The 25,007-nt window shown below is 32.3% G+C and overlaps 4 protein-coding genes across 19 annotated transcripts; 3 read left to right on the top strand and 1 right to left on the bottom strand.

The window, feature by feature from the left end:
* The first annotated feature begins 3,100 nt into the window (after positions 1-3,100).
* On the top strand, positions 3,101-6,286 carry LOC107900945 (uncharacterized). 7 transcript variants are annotated; one of them, XM_041098260.1, is made up of 4 exons: positions 3,101-3,488; positions 4,885-4,934; positions 5,187-5,225; positions 6,027-6,286. In XM_041098260.1, exons 1-3 carry the CDS (start codon positions 3,180-3,182, stop codon positions 5,191-5,193), a joined length of 366 nt encoding a protein of 121 aa, XP_040954194.1. In that variant the 5' UTR covers positions 3,101-3,179; the 3' UTR covers positions 5,194-5,225; positions 6,027-6,286. The 7 variants fall into 7 exon arrangements, with proteins under 7 accessions (XP_040954194.1, XP_040954195.1, XP_040954190.1 ...); XM_041098261.1 differs by lacking the exon at positions 4,885-4,934; XM_041098256.1 differs by lacking the exon at positions 5,187-5,225.
* A 2,791-nt stretch (positions 6,287-9,077) lies between these two features.
* Positions 9,078-12,524, top strand: LOC107900944 (uncharacterized). Of its 8 annotated transcripts, none has more exons than XM_041098254.1 (9): positions 9,078-9,242; positions 9,375-9,946; positions 10,089-10,220; positions 10,307-10,412; positions 10,499-10,681; positions 10,970-11,129; positions 11,343-11,668; positions 11,792-11,881; positions 12,263-12,524. In XM_041098254.1, exons 2-9 carry the CDS (start codon positions 9,932-9,934, stop codon positions 12,322-12,324), a joined length of 1,074 nt encoding a protein of 357 aa, XP_040954188.1. In that variant the 5' UTR covers positions 9,078-9,242; positions 9,375-9,931; the 3' UTR covers positions 12,325-12,524. The 8 variants fall into 8 exon arrangements, with proteins under 8 accessions (XP_040954188.1, XP_040954186.1, XP_016682233.1 ...); XM_041098252.1 differs by having other exon boundaries at positions 12,260-12,524; XM_041098251.1 differs by having other exon boundaries at positions 9,098-9,279; positions 12,260-12,524.
* Positions 12,525-13,505: 981 nt separating this feature from the next.
* LOC107900947 (beclin-1-like protein) lies at positions 13,506-17,362 on the bottom strand. Of its 3 annotated transcripts, none has more exons than XM_041098247.1 (10): positions 17,121-17,362; positions 16,483-16,823; positions 16,219-16,389; positions 15,587-15,711; positions 15,314-15,362; positions 14,932-15,090; positions 14,762-14,847; positions 14,447-14,518; positions 14,110-14,286; positions 13,506-13,976 (listed from the first exon to the last, which is right to left on the bottom strand). In XM_041098247.1, the coding sequence occupies exons 1-10, from the start codon at positions 17,269-17,271 to the stop codon at positions 13,727-13,729; spliced, it is 1,581 nt and encodes a 526-aa protein (XP_040954181.1). In that variant the 5' UTR covers positions 17,272-17,362; the 3' UTR covers positions 13,506-13,726. The 3 variants fall into 3 exon arrangements, with proteins under 3 accessions (XP_040954181.1, XP_016682237.2, XP_040954182.1); XM_016826748.2 differs by having other exon boundaries at positions 14,110-14,259; XM_041098248.1 differs by having other exon boundaries at positions 13,917-13,976; positions 14,110-14,186.
* Positions 17,363-18,299: 937 nt separating this feature from the next.
* Positions 18,300-20,572, top strand: LOC107900946 (replication stress response regulator SDE2). Its single transcript, XM_016826747.2, has 3 exons — positions 18,300-18,955; positions 19,042-19,588; positions 20,165-20,572. Exons 1-3 carry the CDS (start codon positions 18,300-18,302, stop codon positions 20,309-20,311), a joined length of 1,350 nt encoding a protein of 449 aa, XP_016682236.2. The 3' UTR covers positions 20,312-20,572.
* The last annotated feature ends 4,435 nt before the right edge of the window (positions 20,573-25,007 follow it).

The following is a 25,007-nucleotide window of genomic DNA, read 5'->3' as shown; positions in this document are numbered from 1 at the left end:
TTCACTAATTACTTATATTTTGAAATTTTATTCTATTAAGTATTTGAAATTCACATTTAGGTCCTTTAAACTCGATTTAAGGTCTATAAGTGTTTGTTTGCCATTTTTAACAAATGTTTTAAGTATTTATAATTAAATTAATATTTGAGAAATTTTAAGTTCTTAATTGTTTCATTATTTGCTGTGATACTCTGTAATCCTAATCCAGCGACAGAGACCTAAATAAAAAAATTTCCATTCTTGCTCATGCCCTAACTTCGCCACTATTATCATGATAACATGTAAGTATTACCAATATAAAAAAATTATCATTTTAATGCATTTTACTTAAAAAAATTAAAATTTAATAGATTATTCACTATAATTAATTTTATTTCATTTAATTAAATTTTTATGTATTCACTTTAAGCATTTTAATTTTTTTATTCTTTTTTATTATAGGATATATGATTTAATATTTATGTATTCACTTTTAATTTATTTTTAATTTCAATTTTTAAAGCAAAATCAAACAATAATAAAATAAATATTGGATTTCTTTAATTATATAATATTTACTTCAATTATTGATTATTTACCTACTTTGATAGTTAAATTTTTACATCTAAAAAAGTAATGATAAATTATTTGATTAGATTTATTTATTAATTAAAATTATTAAATATACAAATGAAATCATTTAGTAGTTGTCTAAAGTAGTGTTAAATACCAAAAAATATATATAATTCACTTATGATGATAATCAATTTGTTAAATACCAAAACGATACACGTGTCCAGCATGCCCGAGGCCTACATAGAATATCAGTCCTATGAATAGTGGGGTCAAGTCCATAGACAATCACTACACCAAACAGGCTTTTAGCGGCGTTTGGACAAAAAAGGCCACTAAAAATCAAGCATTAGCGGCGCTTTTAAAAAAACGACGCTAAAGGTCGAGCATTAGCGGCGCTTTTTGGAAAACGCCGCTAAAAATAAGCATTAGCGGTGTTTTTTGAAAAGCGCCGCAAAAAGCCTAAGCCCAACGACACCGTTTTTTGAGTTTTGGGGCCTTTAGCGACGTTTTTGAAGAAGCGCCGCTAATGCTCTGCCTTTAGCGGCTTTTTTGAAGAAGCGCCGCTAATGCTCGGGCCTTTAGCGGCATTTTTGAAGAAGTGCCGCTAATGCTCGGGCCTTTAGCGGCGTTTTTGAAGAAGCGCCGCTAATGCTCGGGCCTTTAGCGCCGTTTTTGAAGAAGCGCCGCCAATGCTCTGGCCTTTAGCGGCGTTTTTGAATAAGCGCCGCTAATGCTCGGACCTTTAGCGGCGTTTTTAAAGAAGCACTTCTAATGCTCGGGCCTTTAGCGGCGTTTTTTAAAAAGCGCCGCTAATGCCCGTTTTTGATATATTCTCAATTATCTCATTCTTTGATATATTCTCAAGTAATGTTTCAATTATATTTTTTTATTATAAGTTGAAAAATTGATATTTCGTTGTATTTATTATATATTGGTCAAATTTGCATTTAAATTATAACAAATAATATTGTTTAATACAAAATGTTTTTATTAAAGAGAATTCCTAACTCCTAACTATTTATTATTATTTTTCAATCACAGTTTATTTAAACTACTTTACTAGAAAAATATATTAAATTATGAGTAAAATAAAATATCATAAAACTTAAATTGTAAAAGATACAATAGTATTAATTTTAAAATATTTAATTAATTATCATTATAGTTTAGGGTTTAATATATATGGTTTAGGGTATATGATTTAGGGTATATGGTTAATTTAGGATTTAAGGCCAGTTTAGGAGTTACAATTTTAAGGTTTATAGATTATAGAATTAGGGATTAGGGATTAGGGATTCTAGTTTAAGGATTGTAATTTAGGGGTTAGGGGTTAGAGATTAAGAGTTAGTGTTTTAAGGTTTATGAATTCAGTGTCAGGTTAGGGTTTAGGGTTTAGATTAATTAGTGTGTTCTAATTTATATTGAATAAGGTGTAGGGGTTAGGGGTTAGGGATTTGGGTTAGGGTTTAGGATTTAGGATTTAGGGTTTAGATTAATTTGTGTTTTTTAATTTATATATTAAATAAGATTTAGGGGTTAGGGGTTAGGAGTTAGGGGTTAGAGGTTAGAGGTTAAGAGTTAGTGATTTAGGGTTTAAAGATTTGAGGTCAGGTTAGGGTTTAAGGTTTAGATTAATTAGTATTTTTTTAATTCCTAAATTAATTAAGTTTTTATATAATTGTAAAAGTGGGGTTAGGGGTTTAGGGTTTATATTTTATGATTCAGGGTTTAGGAGATAGGGATTAAGGGTTTAGATTAATTCGTGTTTTTTAATTTATATATTAAATAATTTCTTATATAATTGTAAAAGAGATAATATTAATTTTAATATATTAAAATTATGATTACAGTTTAAATTATATAAGAGATAATAGATCAATTTTATACATATTAAATGGTTTAGGATTTAAGGTTTACTTTAGATTTGTTAAATGATAAAATTTTATACAATTAATTAATGTTTTTATATTTAAAAATATTTAATCTAAATTTAGATTAAATGGTTTAAATCATTTGATATATTTAAATATTAGATTTTAAAAAAATTGATAAATAAATAAATTAATGTAACAAATTAATGTAACAGATTGACAATAAAAGAGATAATATAAATTTTAATTTATTAAAATTATCATTAATATAGTTTTTTAAAGTTTTTTTTTCATATTTTAAAATTTTTTGTTTTTGTTTTCTTACATAAAAAATTATATAAAAATTTTAAAATTTATCTAATTCTTTTAAATATTACTTAAATTTTCAAAATTTATTTTTTTAAATTTGATATGAATTATATAATAATTAAATATAAAATTGTAAGAAAAAGTCAATCATTAGCGGCGTTTATGAGAAAAACGCCGCAAAAGGTAAGCAATAGCGGCGTTTTTCATAAAAACGCCGCAAATACGCATTGAATTTTTCAAAACGTAAAGCTTCACGGTAGAAATTTAATTTTATTTTTAGTGGCGTTTTTTATAAAAACGCCACTAAATTCATTTTACTTAAAAAAATTCGCGCTGCTTTTTTCCCAAATTTCCCCCCTAAAACCCAAAAACGAAAAAACCCCAAATTTCCCTCCAAAATTTTTCTTAGTTCTCTCAACCAAAAGCACAAATTTTGAAGACCAAATGGCAACAATTTTAGCATTTTCAACTCCTTTGCATTTAATCTCCAAAACCCATTTTAAATCTCCCAAAAACCTCTTCTTTTATCCAAATTCTATCCATTTTCAGACCAAAGTTTCCACCTTTTCTTCCAACAACTTAACCTTATCCTTCAAAAACAGCAAAACTCTTTACGGTACTTGGAAACTCAAGTCTGCAGAAGAAGAAGAAACAGCTGTTGTTGAACAAGAACGAGAAGAAACAACTGTCGCCGAACAAGAGTCTGTTTCTGTTCCTGTTTCTCCTTCAGACACTCTCAGAATGTACTTCCAGGTATGTTGCTTTTTTTCAATTATTGTAATGTTTATGTTATTTTGGTCTGGCAAAAGGAAAATTGAACCATTGTTCAGAGCTGGCTTCTTTTATTAGTGAACTATCAAAGTACCTCTCTTGATGCAATGAAATATTGTTTTGGTTGACTGATGATATAAGTTTGGGATCTAACTTCTATTTTGCTACTTAATTATGTAAAAGTTCAAATTGCTTTGTTAGTTTTTTTTATTAAGTAATGGTGAGGTACACTAGTTTTATTATTATTATGATTCTGTTGTTAATAATTAGTTAAGAAATGAAGTTGAATTTAAGTTACTATTAGTTCTATGGTGATGATAAATAATTTGTTTGTGGGATGATAAATGTGCATTTTCTTATTTAGATTCTGTAGATTATTTTAAATAAAAACAGTTCTATGGTGATGATAAATAATTTGTTTGTGGGATGAACTTGCCTAATGTCTTATAGGTTTAAATTAGTATATGGTAAATTAGTACATAGAATCACCACTTGCTTTTTCAGGTAAAGGTAGATGCAAAGGCACTACTTTAAATTGAATAATGCATTTGATTTAGATGTTTATTGTTATTATTTTCTTGATTTTTATTATCTCTCACATTCCATGTGTCTTAGAAAAAGTAGATTGTCCTTAATAGAAAGCTCATCTGTGAAGTTGGTTTGCGTAACCTCCATTACTTTTACATAATTAAGTAAACTCTATTTTGTCACCCTATCTTTTCCAGCTGTAGTTACAGTCGCGACATATCTAGTTTAATAGTCCTACCGTAAAGGTTTCAATATCTTAATTATCTATTTCTTTTATCATTTGGCATCTACGTTTTGAATTAAAAAAAGCAGTTAAGTTTATTTCATATCTGTCATTCTAATTGCATATCTCTTATTTTCTTAATTTATCAATGTCATTCTAATTTGTTTATCTTTAGTATTGTGTAAAAAAGCTTATCTTTCATATTCCTTTCATCTGCCAAAGGTTTATGTTTGTTTGTTCAAAATAATGTGATTACTGAAGAAATGTACTCTGCTTAAAGAATTTATTGTTTGAAGGTAGAATTCGAAGTTTCTTCTTATGAATCTCTGTTTTTAGGTACTTCAAATTGTGTAGATGTTTACGTTTTTTTTTCAATGTGCTATTTTCTTCATGTTGATTCCTACAATACTTGTATATTAGGCTCTTGCCCCTTATTTTTTGTGTATTACTTTTGAATACATTCGTCAACCACGTATATTTAATAGAACCACTTATCGATTGACTCATACATATAAAGGGTAACTAAAGTTGTTTTGAAAAGAAATGAACATGAAAATAATCGCAGGGATCCTAAACCGATAAGCTTTGGTATGAAAAATATCGATATATTGTCTATTTGTTTCACAGGGTGGCCTGCCAATGTATGTCGCAACACGGGGTTTATATGGCTTTAATAAGTAGGTTCTCTATCTATTTATTTGTTTATTGTCTATTTGGCTTTAATAAGTAGGTTAATGTGTCTGTCTATTTGTTTACAACTTAATTTATTTGTTTGTTTGTTTATTGTCTATTTGGCTTTAATAAGTAGGTTCTCTGTCTTTGTTGGAAACATATGATATCCTGCTTAGGTAGTTCCTGCATTCAAGGACCTTGTTTTTGCGAGATTGATTTTATCTTAGTGATTTTTCTGTTTGCAAATTCCTGCTCAGGATTTGACAATGAGACGGCTCAGAGGTTATGAAATTAAGGTAGATAGCACTGTAATATTTCCAAACATATATGATGATACTTAACTATTTCTTCGATCATACATGTGATATACCCTTGGACATACCATTGAGCATGTTCCGTAGTTTTGCCGAGCCCTCCATGTGGATCAATGAAAAATGCTGGTTGCATTGCAAAAGAAACTGGCACTTTTAAGTTTGCATTGTGGTTAAGACTTATGTTACTCAGACTCAAGGATGACTGTTGGGTGGGGTATATGTCTAACACGGGTATGCTCAATTTTATTTATATTTTCCTATACATTTGGAGGATTGCCGCCCAATTCTTATGTCCGAAACATATGTATATATGGATGCCGGACACAGGTACTTCAGAAAATGAAGAGTTGGAGTAACATGGGTATTTGTATCCGAATGTCAATATATATGCTGAATATCATTGAATGAAACAAAGTAAAATATTGTATTTTCTTGCAAATAACCTAGTTTAAGTTGTTTTATGCACATATGCTATGTACGTGTGCCTTATACACAGTATTTGCACTTAGTTACATACTAGTTCATAGGCTCGAATTAATGGGGTTCTGTTTTTTTTTTTTTTTTTGCTTCACTCTTTCAAGCTGTTTGGGGTTGAAAGGTAACATGATTAATATCTTTTGAGCAGATTATATCAAATATTTTGTGTATTTTTTTTCAAAACAAATAGACAGACCTATTTGTTTGTTTTTTGTGTATTTCTCATACCTAAGTCCTAGTAACATGGTTCTTTTCTTTTTCAAGTTCTAAATTGTTTAACAATAGGTTCTTTGTTTTCTTACGCAGGGATGATGAAGATGATTCTGTTGCCAAGATGAAGGCAGCTGAGGAAGCCTTGGAAGCAAAACAAAAAGTAACAAATAGCTTGTCTGCTACCTATTCTTTTTTTTTTATCATGTTTTATAATTTTGTGACAAATTGTTCTTGGTACTCTGAAGATATTTATGGAAAATTACCCTATGATTCTATTGTATTTATACTGCATGGCTGCACCATGTATTTCTTAACTAGTTTGATAAATTTTATGTGTGGTGTTTAATTTTTCATTACTGTCTGTGTTTTAATTTTTCATATGTATTATTTATTTTAGTTTTGATTCTAAATTTTTATTTTTACTTTAATATTTATGACAACTTGAGTTCTAACTTTTGGATTTTAATTGTGTTATTAATTTATAATCTTAAATTCTAAAATTAAATTCATTAATTTTTATATTTAGTTTTAAATTTAAAATTTTCAAAGAAAATTTAATTTAAATAATATTTTTTTATTTATCCTTAAAAAGTATATTTAAAGTTCAAATTTAAAAAATAAAACATAATATAATATTTATCATAAAAATAAATATTATTTGATTAAAATAAATTTTTTTAAAGGTTATATTTTTAGCGGCGTTTTTGCGAGAAGCGCCGCTATACTAAGGTCATGGTCTATAGCGGCGTTTGTGGTAAAAGTGCCGCTAAAGGTCGTGGTCTATAGCGGCGTTTGTGGGATAGGCGCCGCTAAAGGTCATGACCTTTAGCGGCGTTTGTGGAAAAAGCGCCGCTAAAGGTCTTGGTCTTTAGCGGCGTTTGTGGTAAAAGCGCCGCTAAAGGTCTTGGTCTTTAGCGGCATTTGTTTCGAAAAACGCCACTAAAGTTAGCGACGTGGTCTTTAGCAGCGTTCTTTCAGGTGCTTCTCAAAGCGTCGCAAAAAGCGTCGCTAAAACCCTGTTTTGGTGTAGTGAATGGAGTTAAATTATGAAGAGTGATAATATGTTTAAATACCCAAATATTTCCTTTGATGAAGCAAAAAAGTACTCAAAATTACTCAACAATATTAAAAGTAATATAATTTCAATTGCTATAATTAACAACTAAAAATAATCTATAATTTTTTTATTATTATAAATAATTTAAAAGAAAAATCACATACTTTTTAACAATTTAAGCTTATAATATATATTTGTTTCAACTTTAAGTTAATCTGTATTTACACAAATGATTTATTTACATTTTAAAGCATCATAACCCTATTTAATTGATTTGAATTATTCATTTTTTGAAAGCATGTTTGAATTATGCATAAATAAGTAAAGCAGTGATTGATTTTTTGTTACTTAAAAATACTAAGTATTCATTATAGAAAAATGTATTATTTTTATTAACAATAGGATTGTTAAAATTACGGATTATAAGATTGCTTTCATAAATTATTCACGGTTACCAACAATCCAAAAAATAAAAAATTACAAATATTTAAAAGAAAACCACATATTATGTTTATAAGATTATATTAGTAAATCAGGGGTAATATGAAAGTATTTTTTATTACAATATAAAAATATATTTCGTTTCCTAAAATTTAATGTATTGAAATCATTTCCATGCTACATAAGAGTAATACCAATTTATTTGATTTTTGAGATTGCAAGAAAATGAATACTTGTAAGAATCATGCGTTTTGATTTTTTTTTTTTGTAAAAATAGAAATTATAGTAAATTCATGGGATATTGTGTTCTCTATTTAAATGTGTTTGTGGTGTAAAGAATTTTTCTCATCAACTTCACCTTGATCTCCATTTAAAAAAAAAAACGCTCACTTGATCCACCACCATCGTTTTTGTGAAGTGCCATCCTTGCCAACCTGTCCTTCTAAGCATCCCATTATTTTCCATGTTATCAAACATTTCAATCAATCTGGAGTTGATTATATGAGATGTAATGGATTAAAATTTGTAAAAGTATTTCATTTTAAAATTCTCTTATGATTAAATTTATTAAACTTGCGGATGATTTGTTTTTAACATCTACATCTGTTAAATAATTTTATTTATTTATTCAATCATTTGTATTTCCATCTCATACATGCACTGTTTTTACAATGTTTTCATGAAATATATTGGTGATTCTCTCTATCAAAACCAGGATTATTGGCATGGTAGGTTTAGAAATCCTGATGGCTTGGAAGTTTTTTTCAATGTCTCAGACCTGAAAGTTGCGACCTATGCGTAACTTCAGTCAAAGGGTTTTTAATCAACCATATGATTTTGCTAAACTTAAATTTAGTTTATTGGAAGACTTGAAGTTGGAGCTCATCCCCTTCACTCTATTATTGATTTGTTTGATTAAAACCTTTTTTTTTTCACTATAAGAAAGAATGTGGGATTTTATTTCAAGAGTTTTTCTCATAAGATATAAATCAAAGTTTCCATTATGATTGTTAAATAGATATTTTATATTTCTCTCCTATTGTTGTAGATGATACTTTTTTATCAACTTTGCCAACAATAGTTTTGGTTGAATATAATATTAAATTAACAATTGAGACTCGTTAATGACAGTGTGTTATACTTTTCCTATAAAAAAACATTTATATTTTTGTAATATGGTAATATTATATAATTTTATAAAAGTACAACTAATTTAGTATAAAAACAATTATTATCTATACTTATATTAAATGACAAATTATAATTATTCTTAAATAATATGTTAAACAAAATAATTGATTCCAGAACCAAATAATACAATAAAAATATATTATCTTAATGTATTTTGTTTTGGAATATTTTATAAACATTAAGGAAAGGGTGTAAATATTATCAACATTAATTCAAAAGTGGATGAGACAATCGCCTTACCTCGCTCCATTACTAAACACCCAACACTATACTTTGAGCACCACACCCCTTGATTTTTGTATTTACTATCACCCTATCATTTTGCTGCAAATCCATCTGTTGCTCTTATTTTGACCTAATATTATTAGGTAAGGATAAGGTTGGGTTTTTTTTTTTTTGAAATTTTAAAATTGATGTTAATTAGTACCTATTTCTCTTGGGTTAAAAAATGTACTAATTTGATAATTAACAAGAGTGTAAATTTCTTGGTAGCACCAAATTATAAGCTATCAACACCTGGCTTAAATAGTGACCAGACATTTGATGCTGGAAATTTCTCAGCGTCGTGCATAAGAAGACCCTGGAATTAACCCATTCTCTAATGTGATCTTCAAGATAAGGTTCACTTTTCCAACACATAATTATCCAATTCTTGATGTAAACGCATCATGACTCCTCTCTATTCGCATTTCATACCATCGCTATTTTTTTTTCTTTTTTGTTCATATCATACATAAGAATCATTTTTGCAGTTGGAAAATTTAATAATGTTCTGCCATTGATTGCTATGGGGGAGGACCCAAGAGGCTGGAGTTGCAAATAGGACCAAACCCACTTGATAGCGAAACCACAGCACGACCCGCCAATTGTCAATACTACATCCTTAGCAGCAACTTTGAAAGTCGTACCTTTTTCTCCATCCCGAGGAAATAAGCGGAGGCGCTGCCCGTTCTCCGCCTCTAACTTCTTTATACGTCTAACTCTTGTTTTCCGTTAACCGAATATGACCTGTCGTCCTCAACACCCATATGTGTAAAAAGCACTCTCATTGGTTGGTGTGTATGTAATGAAACAAAAGCTGTCACATTTTGTCTTGTTTTCTTCCCCCTTCCATCTTTATTTCGCTGTAGAAAAAAAAAATCTTTCAAAACCTTTTTTCTTTTTTGTCCCTCGAAGCATCTCTCAGCTGCCAAGTACTTGCATTTCAGCTTCAATTGAGAATTTCCATCAATAATCCTTTAATTTTCAGTTAAAGCAACATCTTTTTTTTGTTGAACACAGAGATGGATGTAGTTCGGTTTCAGTTGGAATGAAGAACTTACAGGTATTTTTTTAGTAAGTAATTTAATTATAAATAATTGCTCAGTGTCTGTCACTAAATCTAGGTTTTAACATAAATCAAAACTGTTTGCTTATAGCATGTTCCTTGAAACTAACTTGAAGATGGAATTATATGCCATTTACAGAACACACAAGATATAAAACCTTCGATTCAAGCTTCAAATGAATCCAAAACAGAACAGCAGAATAATCAAACATCGGCTGATTCTGCTTCAAGCAATGATGGCCAAAAAGTTTCACGACAGGATATCGAACTTGTAAGAAATCCCATTTTTTCATCATGATTTTTTTTGTGCTGGTTTTTGTTAAACGATACACAATTTATGTAAACTGGTGGTTGCAGGTCCAGAATTTAATTGAACGATGTTTACAACTATACATGAACAAGGACGAGGTCGTCAAAACCCTCTTGAATCGAGCGAGGATAGACCCTGGATTCACAACATTAGGTATCCATTGAATATATATATGTTTTACATGTATGTATATTTTGAACTTACTCTGTTGTTTTCTTTACTGTTCTTGGTTATTTCAGTATGGCAAAAGCTGGAGGAGGAAAATGCTGATTTTTTCAGGGCTTATTATATAAGGCTGAAATTGAAGAAGCAAATCCTTTTGTTTAACCATTTGCTTGAGCGTCAGTATTATCTAATGAAATATCCTATGCCTCCAAAGGTTCCTCTGGTCCCAATCCAAAATGGGATTCATCCCATGCCTGGTAAGTTCTAACTAAATCAATAATGGAAGCAAGTCCCTATTATCTCCTTACATTGTGAAGTGTACCAAAATGGGATGCATGGCCTCAACTTGTTAAGAAAATTTAGGACTTAAACTTTTCCATTGAATTGTTTCTTGAGCATGATAAATATCTGGATTGTGCTGTTTTTGTTGCTTAATACTAATTATTTCAAAATTGGTTGATCTCATTGCTCTTTGTAAATTTACAACATAATGGAATGTTTATGGTCACTATCATGGTTATTCAAAGCCACTTGTTATAGCGCAGTTAACAACTTACCAATGGGATATCCTGTGCTGCAACAACCTCCGATTCCAGCAGCAGGGCAACCTCATCTAGACTCGATGGGGATATCAAGCTGTCATGTGGTCAATGGAGTCCCAGCACCCAGTCATTTTCAACCAATGCAGATGAATTCTGGGAATGAGTGAGAATTTAACCATCTTCACTTCAATCTATCATTAATTGCCTTTTTAACTTACAAATATTTGTTTAGCCTGTTTCTTCCTTAGTTTCATATGCTATTTCTTTCAACATGGCTTGCCTAATTAACAACCTTTTTTTTACTAGCAATGTAATTATTGCTGCTTTCTTTGTCCTTTTTTTTACTTGCAATGTAATTATTGCCTAATTATGCTAGCATGATGGACAACAAAGCTACTGATGCGACACCTGCAGTTCCTCCAACCACTGCCATGAAGTCATCTATGTCGGAGATGCCAGTGAGCCCTACATCGGTGGCGTCCAGTGGGAATTTCCCTTTCACTGCAACAGACATGTCGGAAATGGGAGTAGACACAGCAACACTTGATTCGGCCTTCACAGCAGATGTGGCAAGTTCAATAGGATTGCAACTGGGACCTGGTAATGGAGCCGACGATTCTAGAGATTCCCTTAGACCACTTGATCAGATTCAGTGGAATTTCAGTCTCTCTGATCTTACAGCCGATTTATCAAACTTGGGAGGTAAGTTGTGGTAATGAGACCCATAGCAGGAGCATAGCATGCTTGTTGTTTTATCCTCCTTTTCTTTGTTGCTTTCCTTATGGAGCTCATTCTCATAAATTATGTCCCTCTCAATTGTTACAGATTTAGGAGCACTTGGGAACCACCCTGGTTCTCCTTTTCTTCCCTCTGATTCAGAAATTATGCTCGGTTCTTCGGAGCACGAGGATATAGGTAATGGGGTCTCCAATTACATATTTACCTTGATACCTGTTTTGATGAACTCTTTTAAGAGGAAGGATGCTGCTATAGATTAGAAATTTGGGAAAACAACAAAAAGAAAATATCATTTCTATCTATAAACAGAAACGGGATCCTTTAAACTGCTATAAAATCTAATATGATTTTAGAATTTAATGCACGTATTACCATATATCCATGTCTACTTAAAAAATCTCTGCATATGACTGGTAAAATTCTAATAGCAAGTGTGCAAATGGCATCGATTTGTCATTTTGAAACTCTCAGCTTGTCAACATTTACGCCATTGAAATATGTATATTAATCTGTTTGTGTTTGAACACATGCACTGATAAATTTAACTTGTTTCAGTAGAGGAATTTTTTGTTGATTCTGTCCCTGGACAGCCATGCACTCCGTCTGACGAAGAGAAATAGTAGACAAAGGTGAGGCATTGTATTGTACCTTATAATTGCTAGAATAGAGTTAATAAGAGTTAGATAAATAAGAACAGCTGTATTTGAACAATTCAGCAGTGTAGTTTTTGTTTTTGATGAATCAGTAGCAGTCAGCAAACATGGAAGTAGCCAAGTTCTTGAAATATTTTTCGTAACAAGGCAATTGATTAATTCTGTTACGGCCGAGATACATTTATTCTTTTCTTTGAGTTTACGGGTGAGTTTGGATGGGCGATTGGGTGCGGTATGGTGCGTTTAGCTTACTTTTTCTCTCACGCTACAGTATCGCTACAGTATCTAATCTCACCGCCACCGCTGTTTTTACACTAACCGCGGGTAAACGCACCGCCCATCCAAACTCACCCTACTTCTGAATAAAAGACAATATAACACCGAACTCAAATGTGCTCCAATTTCTGGGTTTATAAGCATCCAGTTCTGAATCAATAAAGTGGAAAACTATTGAATTTGGCAAACAAACTTAGACTTTTAAAACTCATTTTTGCATGATTCAATAAACCGGCACTTAAGGACTAAAGCTTAGTTTGGATGGGCGGTGTGTTTAGTTTCGGTGAGGTTAAAAACAGCAGTGGCGGTGAAATTAGTTACTGTAGTGGTGAGATTGGATACAATGGTGGAGTGTGTGTTTGGATTTAAACGTAGCTGTAGCGGTGAGGTGAGAATAAAAAATAACTATTAAGGAGGTCATATTAGAATTGATATATAATAGAAATTTTTAAATTATTTTACTTTTATAAAATTGTTAAAATATATGAATTTATAAATTAATTTAATAAAATATTAAAATGTATCTTCTAATATTTTATTTTAAATATTTTAAATAAATTATATAATAAATTTAAATTATTTAATAGATAAAATATATTAAAATTGTATTTATATTAAGAAATTGTTAAAAATTATATTTATATTGATTAATAAAACATATTAATATTAATCTATGATTAAAATAATAATAAAGTAAAATTAACATATATAATTTTTTTAAAAGGATTGCAAGGGCAAAAAGGGAATTACTCCTTCCACTGGTTGCCCAGTTCACCCATTGCCCTAGTTCACTCCTGTTGAAAATTGAGGAGACAGTGTGGTGAGATGGTGGAGATGCACCTCACCATTAATAATCCAAACAACAAAAAGGGTACAGTGAAAAGGCATATGCTTTAAGATTCCATCTCACTGATGGTAGTTGTAAATCCAAATGGAGCCTAATTATATTGGTGTTTTTGGTAAGAATAACTGTAAAAATATTTAACGTTTTAAATGCGATGCTATCAGACAACAAACATAATGGTTCGACCTCACAAAACTAAATAGAGTCTGCCACTATTTACATAATATTCATGTTATGCACAGATCTCTATCACGAAGTTGCTGGCTTTCGAGCTACAAATTTGGGATCAGAACCACGTTTTGCGTATAAAGAGCCCACAGCTGGAACTTCAGTAGCTGAAGAAACCATGGCGGATAGAGGCTGGAAATTGGTGCTCCCAATAAACCAGTAGAGAGCCCACTTAAGATTACAGAGGGTATATTTCAAAGCTTTGGTCCAATTCTCTTGCTTATTGAAGCTTTGTGTGATGGAGTAGTTTTCAACTTTATCGTTCTCGATCCTGAAAGATGGCACGAATCGAATGGTAAATTCAAAAGTTCGGATCTACTCTATTCAGAACCACCCAAAACACATTGATATTCAGATACAGAAGAGACTAAGGAGTACCATTCTATATAAAAAAGAAATCTCACCTGTAGGGTAAGTTAAAGCATTTCTCAGGTGGAATGTTGTTTTCTAGATCCTTGGCATTTGCAAACTCAGCAAAGTCCTTGAGGCAAGTTAAGAATAGTGTCATTGCTTTGTCGTACCGTGTACTCCAGAACAGGTTCACTGGACCAAACCTAGAAACATATTCATGCAGCAGGCAACTGAAAACATGCAACAAGCATGATGCGTAAAACACATAAGAGGACATTGCCCAGATTTATGTATTACGTACTCCCAAGGATGCACCTATCCTTTCAGGTTTACATGCCTTTAATATTCCAAATCAAATCATTCAAAAAGTCAAAAAGCCTTTACACTTACAACTCATATGTATTGTTGTTGCTGTCCATTATCCGAGGGTAGCTACCCAGGGGAATTATCTTTATCCGATAGCTGAAAGCCACTAATTAAGGATATAATACATTTCACTTTATAAACTGCTTTTAGGCACAAAAGGTAGCAAAGTTCCCCCAAAGTTGAGATACTGCTTGCTTTAACTACTATTTTACCTTACACAGGCAGAAATAGATGATGGCATAAGAAAACGAGTAGACCACATAACTTGAACAATTAAAACATACACACACACTTTTCATGGAACTACTACGTAGACTAACAATCACTAGAAAAGGATACTGAAATTTTGGTCGGAAATATTGGCACATTGTATGAAGTAGGAGGCAAGCTTGACCCCAGGCAGCATTTATTTCGTCCCACTCAACCTAAGCCAAAAACAACAAATATCAGTCACTCTTCACTGCCAACAAAATCAACTTTCCATAAGGAAAATAATGTCAATTTCTTACTGGAATTTTAGGCAGTCGTCCAAGACGAAAATTGTTTATAGTTCCAAATTCTCCATCATGCCAGATAGGGAAAGCATCATTGAGCACATTAGTTCGCTTTAACAGCTCCAAATGTGCTTGTGAAACTTCAGTCTTAGCCAAAATTGCATCTCTCTCTTCCTGTTAAGAAGAAATATTTTGTAAAGTAAGAAGGTAGTTAAGGAGTTCGCTTTGTTATTTGAAAGAATATTTGTTTGCAAATGCTGATTAACTTTACTACTCACATCAATGTAAATAACAACATTAGTAAAATTGACATTTGCTGAACCATCTTGGACTGTCTTTATCAATCAATTGTGGGTCAAAGAAAAGTTTTGCTCAAGAGACTGCATCAGAAACTAACCTGATGTGCGATTAATTGAAACTGAAAGTTGTTAAACTCTTGCCAATACCTGTCACACATTGATTCCAACAAGCATAAGGATCTTATAATTAAAAAAATCCTGGTCATATACAAATCAAGGTGTGCTTTGCATTCTGGTTTGAGAAAGAGATGGAGGTTCAAGGGGGAGGACAAAGGGAAAACAGGTAAAACAAGTGTTGTACAACACTACAATTTTATCTGAGACGAATACATATGAAGGATAAAGATACAGAAGAAGAAGAAGAAACTTACCGCTCTTCCAATTCTTTGAATCGGTTTGATTTTTGCTCTAATTCTTTTAGTTCTGCGTTTACTGCAGCATTCTGTTTTTCTATTTCTTCAATTGCTGCTTCAAGTTTTCTTTCTTCTTCCTCGATCTTACAGAATGAACAGACAATCAGATATGCATTTAACTAGGAAAATCATTCATCAACGCAGTTAATGCATATATCATAACGAGGAACTGTCATTTACTAGTATTCCTGGTTTACTGTTCATATTTTTTTCAACAATACAATGCGGATTAACATTGGGAAAAGTTTTTTCTTTTTTGAAGGATTTTTTTTTTTTGGTTAATTCAAAGGGACTTTCTTTCATTCATCCAGTAAAACAGTTATCGGATCCTTGTACATTTTAACAATCCTAGCCCTCTGCCATCTTCTAGTGTCTTTTATGATACCCTGTTCTGAAACCAAAAATTTATTAACATTCTGGAGTGAAACCTCCCTCATCCAAACAAAAGTGAAACTAAAGCCTTAGAGTGTCTAGACATTAGAAAATATTAAAAAGCCCTTAACAATTCTCTCCGCAAATTAAAGTACTAGCATGAGGAACCATTTATCCTTTATCATATAAGTTACTCATAGAAACTGCCAAACAGCTACCTTTAATTTCTCCTTACGAAAATCAGCCTCACTGAGTACATCTCGTGGTTCCACCTCCAGGCGCTGAAGACAGGCTTCATATGCTTCGATATCCCTAGTCACATCTTCAACCTCCTTGTCAAGTTTGTCAGACAACACCCTCATACACTCAAGGCATAATGGTTGTTCAACCTAAAAATGCCAAATGCAGAATAAAAGAGTATAAATATATCCTCTCTACAACAATGAAGCACCAAACTGGAAAAGCAATAAAATGAGCAATACCTGTGTCTGAGTTGTGGCAATCTCAAATGCATTCTTCAGGACAGTAATAGTTGAGTGAAATCCAGAGTTATTCGGCTGCAAAGAACTGCTTGGTCCACCTTCTGACGATGGTAATTGCGTCCCACTTCCATCAGAAGCAGACTCTGATTTATCAACCACCACAAATGATTCTTCCATACCTTTCCTAGCTTGGCCAGTATCAGGCTGACCAGGCATGCCACGAGGTCGTGGAGGTATTCCTGGGGCCAAGGGCTTTTGCTTTGGCAGCACGACGAAAGAGTTATCCATTCGTGTTGAACCCAGCACGCTGCTAGCTCCATGAATCGAAGACCCCTGCATTGCTGCATCATTCATACAGACAATTTTCTTAGCAAGGAACATCAGCATGAAATACTGCTGTTATAGTCAGGTTTAGTACTTAGTAGCCAAATAAAACAATTGAAGAATCCACTATGCTTTGGTCCCAATTCCAGCATAAATACATGAAGATAATAGAAAATCCCCAATAAATTTTGCAACTCAGACCACTCCAAAATAAAAAAGAATTAATCCTCAGCTAATTAAACTGAAAAAATATTAAATTCAACAACTGGGCAGAAGCAGAAATTTAAAAAGGAAGAGATTGGAGAAACCCTAACCTGATCGAGAAGAGTCGTTGGGGAACTTGTCGACGTAGGAATCGACTCCGACGATGCAGAGGGAATGGTGACAGTTCTGGCAGATCCATTTGGGGAGATTTGGATCCACGGGTAAGCTCCGACCTTTATCGGGTATATATTCCTTCTTCATTTAGCTAATTGAATTTTATGTGAAGGGAGATTTTCGGGTTGTCGGGCAATCAGGGGAGAGATAGAGGGTTTCGTTGTTTCGATTGCTGAGCCGTCCAAGTAAAACATAACAAAAGAAATCATAACAGTTTTTATGACAGGTTTGTTTGTGACCAGGCCCAACGACTTTTGGATTAATTTCACCAAACGTCCCTGAACTATTGCTTAAAGTTTAAATTATTCTCTAAACTTCAAAGTATTCTAATCAAATATTTAAAATATAAATATTATATCAATCAGGTCATTATGGGTGGATTTAGATGGGCGGTGGAGTGCGGTGTGGTGCGTTTAGCTTTTTGTCTCACGCTACAATATTGATGCAATACCTAATCTCACCGCCATTACTGTTTTTACATTAACCGCAGGTAAACATATCGCCCATCTAAATCACTCTACGTCAACACTTGTATCAATTTCAACATTAGATATTAGTTCAAACTTGATATAAAACATATTTAAAAATTAAAACAAGTGGATTAAACTGTAAACAGCTTTGCACCTACATTTATGAATAATTTGAATATGATATGTTAAAAATTATATTGAGCTAATAAATATAAGAAAGTTATTTTGTTAACATGTGTGATCCAAATTGTCCATATGATAAATAAATATATTTATAATTTGAACTATGTGATTAAATATGTTCCACATCATATTTGAATTGATTTTTAATATCTAAGCTAATGACTAAGGTGATACAAGAATTTGGTTGATACAATATTGATACTTTAAAGATTCAATTAAAATGTTTTGAAGTTTGGGATCAATTTAAAATTTATATTATAAATTGAGGCCTTCTTATAATTAAACATTTTTTGCCTTTTCTTTTAAGGATTCTCCCTTACCCGGTGGAGTTGACCCGAACACCCAATATATTAAAAGATGGACTACTCGGGAAATTAGGTTTATAATCAGGATCCCAACCCTAGTTTCTCCCTTTCCCTGATCCCCAAATTTTCCTCTTGAAATCACGGACACGTACCTGTTATGGAAGATCATCAAATCAGCGGAGACGATATCGACATGAAGGACCTGAACCCAAGGCAGTTACAGCTGTTCGTTAAACTTCTCAATGGTGAAACTTTGTCGCTCCAATTCCCGACCCTTCAAGTCCAAGTCAGCGATGTCAAGCACCGAATTCAGGAATTTACCCAAATCCCTTTCAATTTCCTGCGACTGATTCGCGGCCATCAACTCAAGGACGATTCGGTGATTTCCCACTCCAACGCTACCCTCAACCTTTCCCTCCGGCTCCTCGGTGGCAAAGGAGGTTTCGGGTCGCTGCTGCGTGGCGCAGCCACAAAAGCCGGGCAGAAAAAGACAAGCAATTTCGAGGCGTGCCGAGACATGAGCGGAAGGAGGCTAAGGCATGTGAATGCTGAGAAGAGGTTGGAGGAGTGGAAAGCGGAGGAAGAACAGAGAAAGTTGGAGAAGATCGCGGAAGACTTCATAAAGAAGAAAGCAAAAACTGGGAAAAAAGGAGTTGGAGATGGAGAGGCCGAGAAGTATGTAGCGAAGTACAGAGAGCAGTCGGCGAGGTGCGTGGCAGTGGCAGTGGTTGAAGAGTCCGTTAGGGCGGCGTGCCAAAATGGAAAACGGAAGACAGTGCCGGGAGGAGCTGACCCCAAAAGATTGAAGATTTGGTAAGTTTTTAAGCTCTTTTAATTTGCCGTTAATAAGGTTGGTATTGATATATAGATTGTTGACTTATTTTTGTTTGCTTATATAGGATGGGAAAGAGGAAAGTGGATGAGAGTGATAGTGACAGTGATTATAGCAGTGAGGATGAAGATAATGAGGAAAATGAGAAATCTGTAATTTTGAACAATGGGAATCATTCAGATTCTAGTAAGGGAGCTGAGGGGAGTTCTGGTTCAGTTTTGGGGGGAAAACAGGATATAGACTTTTCAAGTGGAGTCTCAAGTGATACTGGTTCTGAGGAAGAGAAGGAGGTTGTTCTGCATCGAAGCTCGGAATCTTGTGAAGATGTTAATGCCATGGTTGAAGCAGATGTGATTGCTGGGAGTGAAGCAGCTCATCCTGAGATGCCAGAACAAAATGGAACTAAAACTGAAAATCAAGAGGAAATAGTTAGTCAATGTCTCAGTGCTCCGGTTGCGGAAAATGGAGTTGGAAGTGAATTGATTGATGAAGTCAATTGTTCTTCTATCCTAAAACCAGAAGTTCACAAAGACGCATTAGTTTCAAATGTTAATGCTACAGAACCAGAAAATCCATTGAACTTTGATGATTTTTATTCTTCTGCAGAGATGGAGGTATGGCTGCTCACTTGAAGTTCTTTTCCTATTTCCTACGCTTAGCTGATTTTGAGTGCTTGTTTATTTCCTTTTTTTATCATTAAAGTTTGTAGATATAGAATTTTAGATGGTTTGAAAGACATTGTTTATAAACTTGCTAACAAATAAATCCGAACTATTTGGCTGTCTTTGCCCTCTAGCCCTTGTTATTCTCACCCTTATATAGAGATTGATACCATTGATGCATCTAGGAGGTGGAAGAAGTGATACAACTTTCGGTCTCTCACCCTTTTTACTTTAGTTTATTGTTGCAATTTTATTAAATGCTTTCCTTTAGCTTAAAGCTTAAATCCTGCCATAGCTGTTTGATGTTATTTAGGCAGTGTCTTCGTGTTGATGTTAAAAAAGTAGTTGGATGATATAAACTAGAGAATTGAAGAAAAGATACCATGGAATGAAGTTAAAAATGGCATATGCATTAAATTGTCATGGACCACATGGTGATGCTGTTGCCTTTATAATGCCCAATGTTGATTCAGAACTAACTAATTTATCTTTTATTTTTTTGGGCAAACTAATTTATCATTTCTAAAGGTTCTTGGATTGGAGCGGTTGAAATCTGAACTACAGTCACGTGGGCTAAAATGTGGGGGTACTTTGCAAGAGCGAGCTGCTCGTCTGTTTCTGCTAAAATCTACCCCTTTAGATAAGCTTCCAAAGAAACTGCTTGCGAAGAAGTGAAAAGCTATGTAGTAGGCTAAGGCTTCATATCACCTCATAGTGTATTGCTAAGGAGTGCTCCTTTTTGTCAAATAGAGAAATGTATAGATTTCTTTCGTTTCTGTTCAATATTGTATAAATTGGTTCTTGTAAGCTGAAACTCTGTTAGCTATGAGGGGATATTAACTAATGGTCTCTGTAAGTTACACTTCGCCTAAACTGAATTTTGAGATTTGTGGAATGATAATGGTGATAAGAATGTAGTTCGTTAGCTTATAGAAACCCCAGTTCTTTGCTTTCTTGTCTATTCTTTTGATAAAATGGAATATTTCTGGTCTCAATATATTTGGAATGGTTTACAATAAGATGCAATCGGAACTTCAATTTCATAAAAAAATAATAATAACTCATTTTAACTTTTCTTTTAATTTTTTTGTTTTGTTTATTCCCTAAATCAAATCACTCTAAAATAAATGAAAAAAATTAAATTTGTTAACTTTACTAATGTGACATACAAGTAAATTGTCATGTATATGTTACGATAGTAATTAATTAATCAATCGTTAATATGACATTCACATTGCAATACATATATATGCTGTCAGTAAAGTTAAACAAATATTAACTTTTGCATTCAATTTGAGATAATTTGACAAATAATGCAAATTTAATGTCTAGAAAAGATAAAAAATAAATAAATATAAAGTAAAAATATTTTTTTATAAAATTAGATGATCAAATAAGTCATTATCCCTTACCATAATTATTAAGATATAAAAACATGTACCTTAAATTAAAGGTGTTCATGGGTTGAGTCCTAAAAAAAATTTAGATCCATTTGATAGGCTTGGGCCCAATTAGACTTGAAAAATAGACTTAAAATTTTGCTCAAGCTTAGTACAGTTAAAACTACTAAAACTTGGGTCCACCTTGGCCCACCCATAGTAAAATTTTTTATATTATTTTTATATAAAAAGAATTAGAATACATAATACATTAAAAATACTAAAAATATTTTAAAAATTTAAAAAAATCTTTATACTTAAATAACACTAAGATACTTGCAATTTAACAGGTAAATGCCTCTAAAATAATAACAAAATTAAGAATAAAACAATAGTTGTACAAAATCAAAACAATAACAATATAATAGTTAAATGAAGTAAAACAATAGGAAAACAACAACAAATATATATATATATATATTTTGCAAATTTAAGCCTGCTCAGACAAAAAAATCTTATCCGAGGTTCGACCCGTTTTCTAAACGGGCTTTTTTTTTTGCTTAAGTTAATTTTTCGAACCTATATTTCTACTCAAACATTTTTATTTTTCGAGCTGACCTTCAACCTGACCCATAAATTGGTATACCTTAAATTCTCCATTTTCAATAATTTCACTTTTCACGGTCATTTTTCAAGTTTTGATAGTTTAATCTTCATTTTTTTTTGTCCTCTATTACAAAGGACTGTAAAATTAATTTTTATGTGATTAAAAACTAGTAGTAACAGTAAATTAGTTACCATAATGGTAAATATTATTTTTAATAAATAAAAGTTATCAACAATGATAGTATTTTTCTAGTTCACTTGTACTAATTATATAAATAAATACTCTATTACTTTATAATATAAAAATAAATTTATGCAATCATTTATTTGGTAATCTGCAAAATAAATAACAAAATGAAATAATGAAAGGAGATTTAAAGGAACAAGTGAATACCATTAGCTTTCGAAGGAGGAAGGGATAACCAAAACGTAAAAAGCGTAGGGGGAAATAGAAGGTTGAGATGGAAATGGAAAATCACAATGGAGGGGTAAAGGTCAATGAGAAAGATTGAGAGACTGGAGTTTGTTTCAAAACAACTCTTCAATCCAGTTTAAGGTGCTAACCACATCTCATTGGAGCCAACTGGTCATCTAAAGGCGGTCTAAAAGTTTTGTTGACGTAGCTTAAAAAGAGAAGAATGTGTTCAAATAGTGGAACAAAGAATCTCTGATCGGGTTAATGGATATTTATTTGGAGTTCTTGAAGGCAATATCTGTTCGGGAAGAAGGCAATAGAATTAGGTTTTTTACAAGGGCCAACTAAGAAATTTTTTTAGGGTCTAAATAAAATTATAAAATTTTGAGTTGAAAGTTAAAAATATTGTGTTAAAAATATTTAAATTAAATGAATTATTTTTTAGAGTTTATCAAAATTTAAAGTTTTTTTTATTTAACTAAAGGCTTAAATTTAATATTTTCCTTATTCGACGGTTTTATACTTCAATTCTAGGCTATTTTACTTATCTAACCTAAAAAAAATTAATATTTATTAAATTAACCCTGGTTTAAAAATATTCACCAAAATGACCTGAAATGAATAGTAAGTTTAGGTTTTGGAAACCCAATGATCGGCACCACCTTGTGTTTTGGCCCCATCATTACTTGATGATTGTGTCAGGATTTAAAAATTGAATTTTTTGAGTTTGGGACATGAATGGTTGGCAACAGGGTATTTTTTAAAAATTGTATCATACTAGTATACAAAAATACCAGTATCTGAAAAAAAATTTGGTTTTGGCCATGTAACAGATGGCACCAGAGTCATTTTAAAAAAAAATTAGGTGCTGAGTACATTTTTCGAGTCCTAAGGCACTTTTTTTTTTACTTTGGGGCACTGATGGTAGGCACCAGAGTTATTTTTTAAAAAAAATTGGTGCTGGCCATCCACCAAGCACATTTTTCGGGTCCTAAGGCACCTTTTATTTAACTTTGGGATACTGATGGCTGGCACCACCTTTTTCAGGTCCCAAAAATTATTTTTCTTTTTGGTTTTGGGACACCGATGGTCGGCACCAATTTTATCAAATTAAAAAAATTATTTTTCTTATTTTGGAACACTGATAGCCAGCACAAGTATTAAAAAATTAGTTTTCTTAATTTTGGGAATCAAATGACCGGCATCAAATTTATCAGATATATATATAGGTGTTTTGTCTTCTATTTGAGTTTTTGTTTGCTTTTTTAGTTGAAAATCGAGATTAAAAAATATCAGTTTTTTCTTTGTTGAGAAGGAAGCAAATTTTTTTTAAGATGGGTTCCTAGATTTTGTTTGTTTATGTTCATTTCGATGGAGAAATGATAAATACAATTGAAGAAGGCTGTGTATTTCAAAGTCAAAAAAAATAGGAATGAGATTCAACAAGCGTGTTTCACTGGCGAATTTAAAACAAAAAATCAATACAAAGATAACAACCCATTACGGGAAGCAAATGCTGAGAATGTTTTACAAATTTTCGGTTTCAACAGATCCACTCAAGTTCTCAAAAATGGAGCTTGAAGATGATGATGATGATCTAGAACAATGATAGCAATTTATTGCCCCTTGAGATAGATAATCCTAGCCTGATTGAGTTGTTCGCGGAGATAGCTAAACAGGATCCTATTCAAGTTGTAATTCCAGCAAGCCACATTCTAGAATTGATTTTGATCTTAACGTCTCTTAGGAAGATTAGTCGGGTTGTGGACGGTCAATGCCAACTCCTGAAAATCCAAATACCGGTGGATGTTCGTATAACATGTAACACCCCTTACCCGTATTCGACACCAAAATAGGGTACGAGGCATTATCAGAACACATACACTTGTAAACGTATTGAACCGAGTTATAAAATTTCATCTAAATTAAAACTTTCAAATTATTAACATGCTTTTATAATTCTTCACAATATATCCTCAAAATATTATATTCATAATAAATAGGGCCTACGAGACCCGATACATACTCATGCAAGTCAATGCTTCATTTCTTTTTATTCAATTCACAATTTCTCATACTCACAATTCAAATCCTATCACTAGCAATTTCCATTTAATTCACGTACAATTCAATATTAGTAAGTTCAATACTAATACATATTTACCATTTAACTCAACGTTTATCGATTATACCATTCATTAACACATTTATGAAATTCTCAATTTTGCAATGAAAATATCACTTTAGCTTAAATAACAACATCAATTAAACTCACCATCCCTTTCTTCGTCATTTTTCACTTCAAATATGAACTTACTATTTCATTATCTTTCCACACCCGTTTCCTATGCATATAACACAAGACATAAGCATATCATTCAACCATAGTCGCAAGCTAATGCATTTAAACATAATTCCTTTTTGGAATTAACCACGTGATAAACCATTTCACTAGAGATTACATAATTTAAACCTTACCACCCCTGTCATGATCACAAGCATATTTCCATTTAGGCACTTACCATCTCAATGCATAACTTATAAGTTTAACGTGGCATAATCCAACCACAACTTGGCCAAAGCCTAAGCATGTACACCAAATATGTTAACCAAATAAACATATAGCATAAGCATTATAAGCATAGATGAGCACAACATTTGTTCATGTATCAAACTTACCAACATGTGTTAATTCATAAACTATTCATGACATTACCTCAAGCCATATCATATTTCAAATATACCATACACACATACTATGAAACTTTACTTTCCCACATGAGCTTAAACCATGACCAATCATGCGCAAATATAAACATCATTTCTATTTCACCGTTTATCAATCATAATCGAGCATATGACCAATTATACACAAATCATTCATATATTTTCCAATTTTCCTCCTCCTCCTCTCCATTCCACATCATTAATGTGTATAACACGCTTAAACAACATTATCCATACTTTCACT

The sequence above is a fragment of the Gossypium hirsutum genome, chromosome D08, assembly GCF_007990345.1.
Source record: "Gossypium hirsutum isolate 1008001.06 chromosome D08, Gossypium_hirsutum_v2.1, whole genome shotgun sequence".
NCBI classification, from domain to species: Eukaryota; Viridiplantae; Streptophyta; class Magnoliopsida; order Malvales; family Malvaceae; genus Gossypium; species Gossypium hirsutum.
The sequence above is the reverse complement of the archived record's forward strand: the minus strand, read 5'-3'. Positions and strand labels throughout refer to the sequence as shown.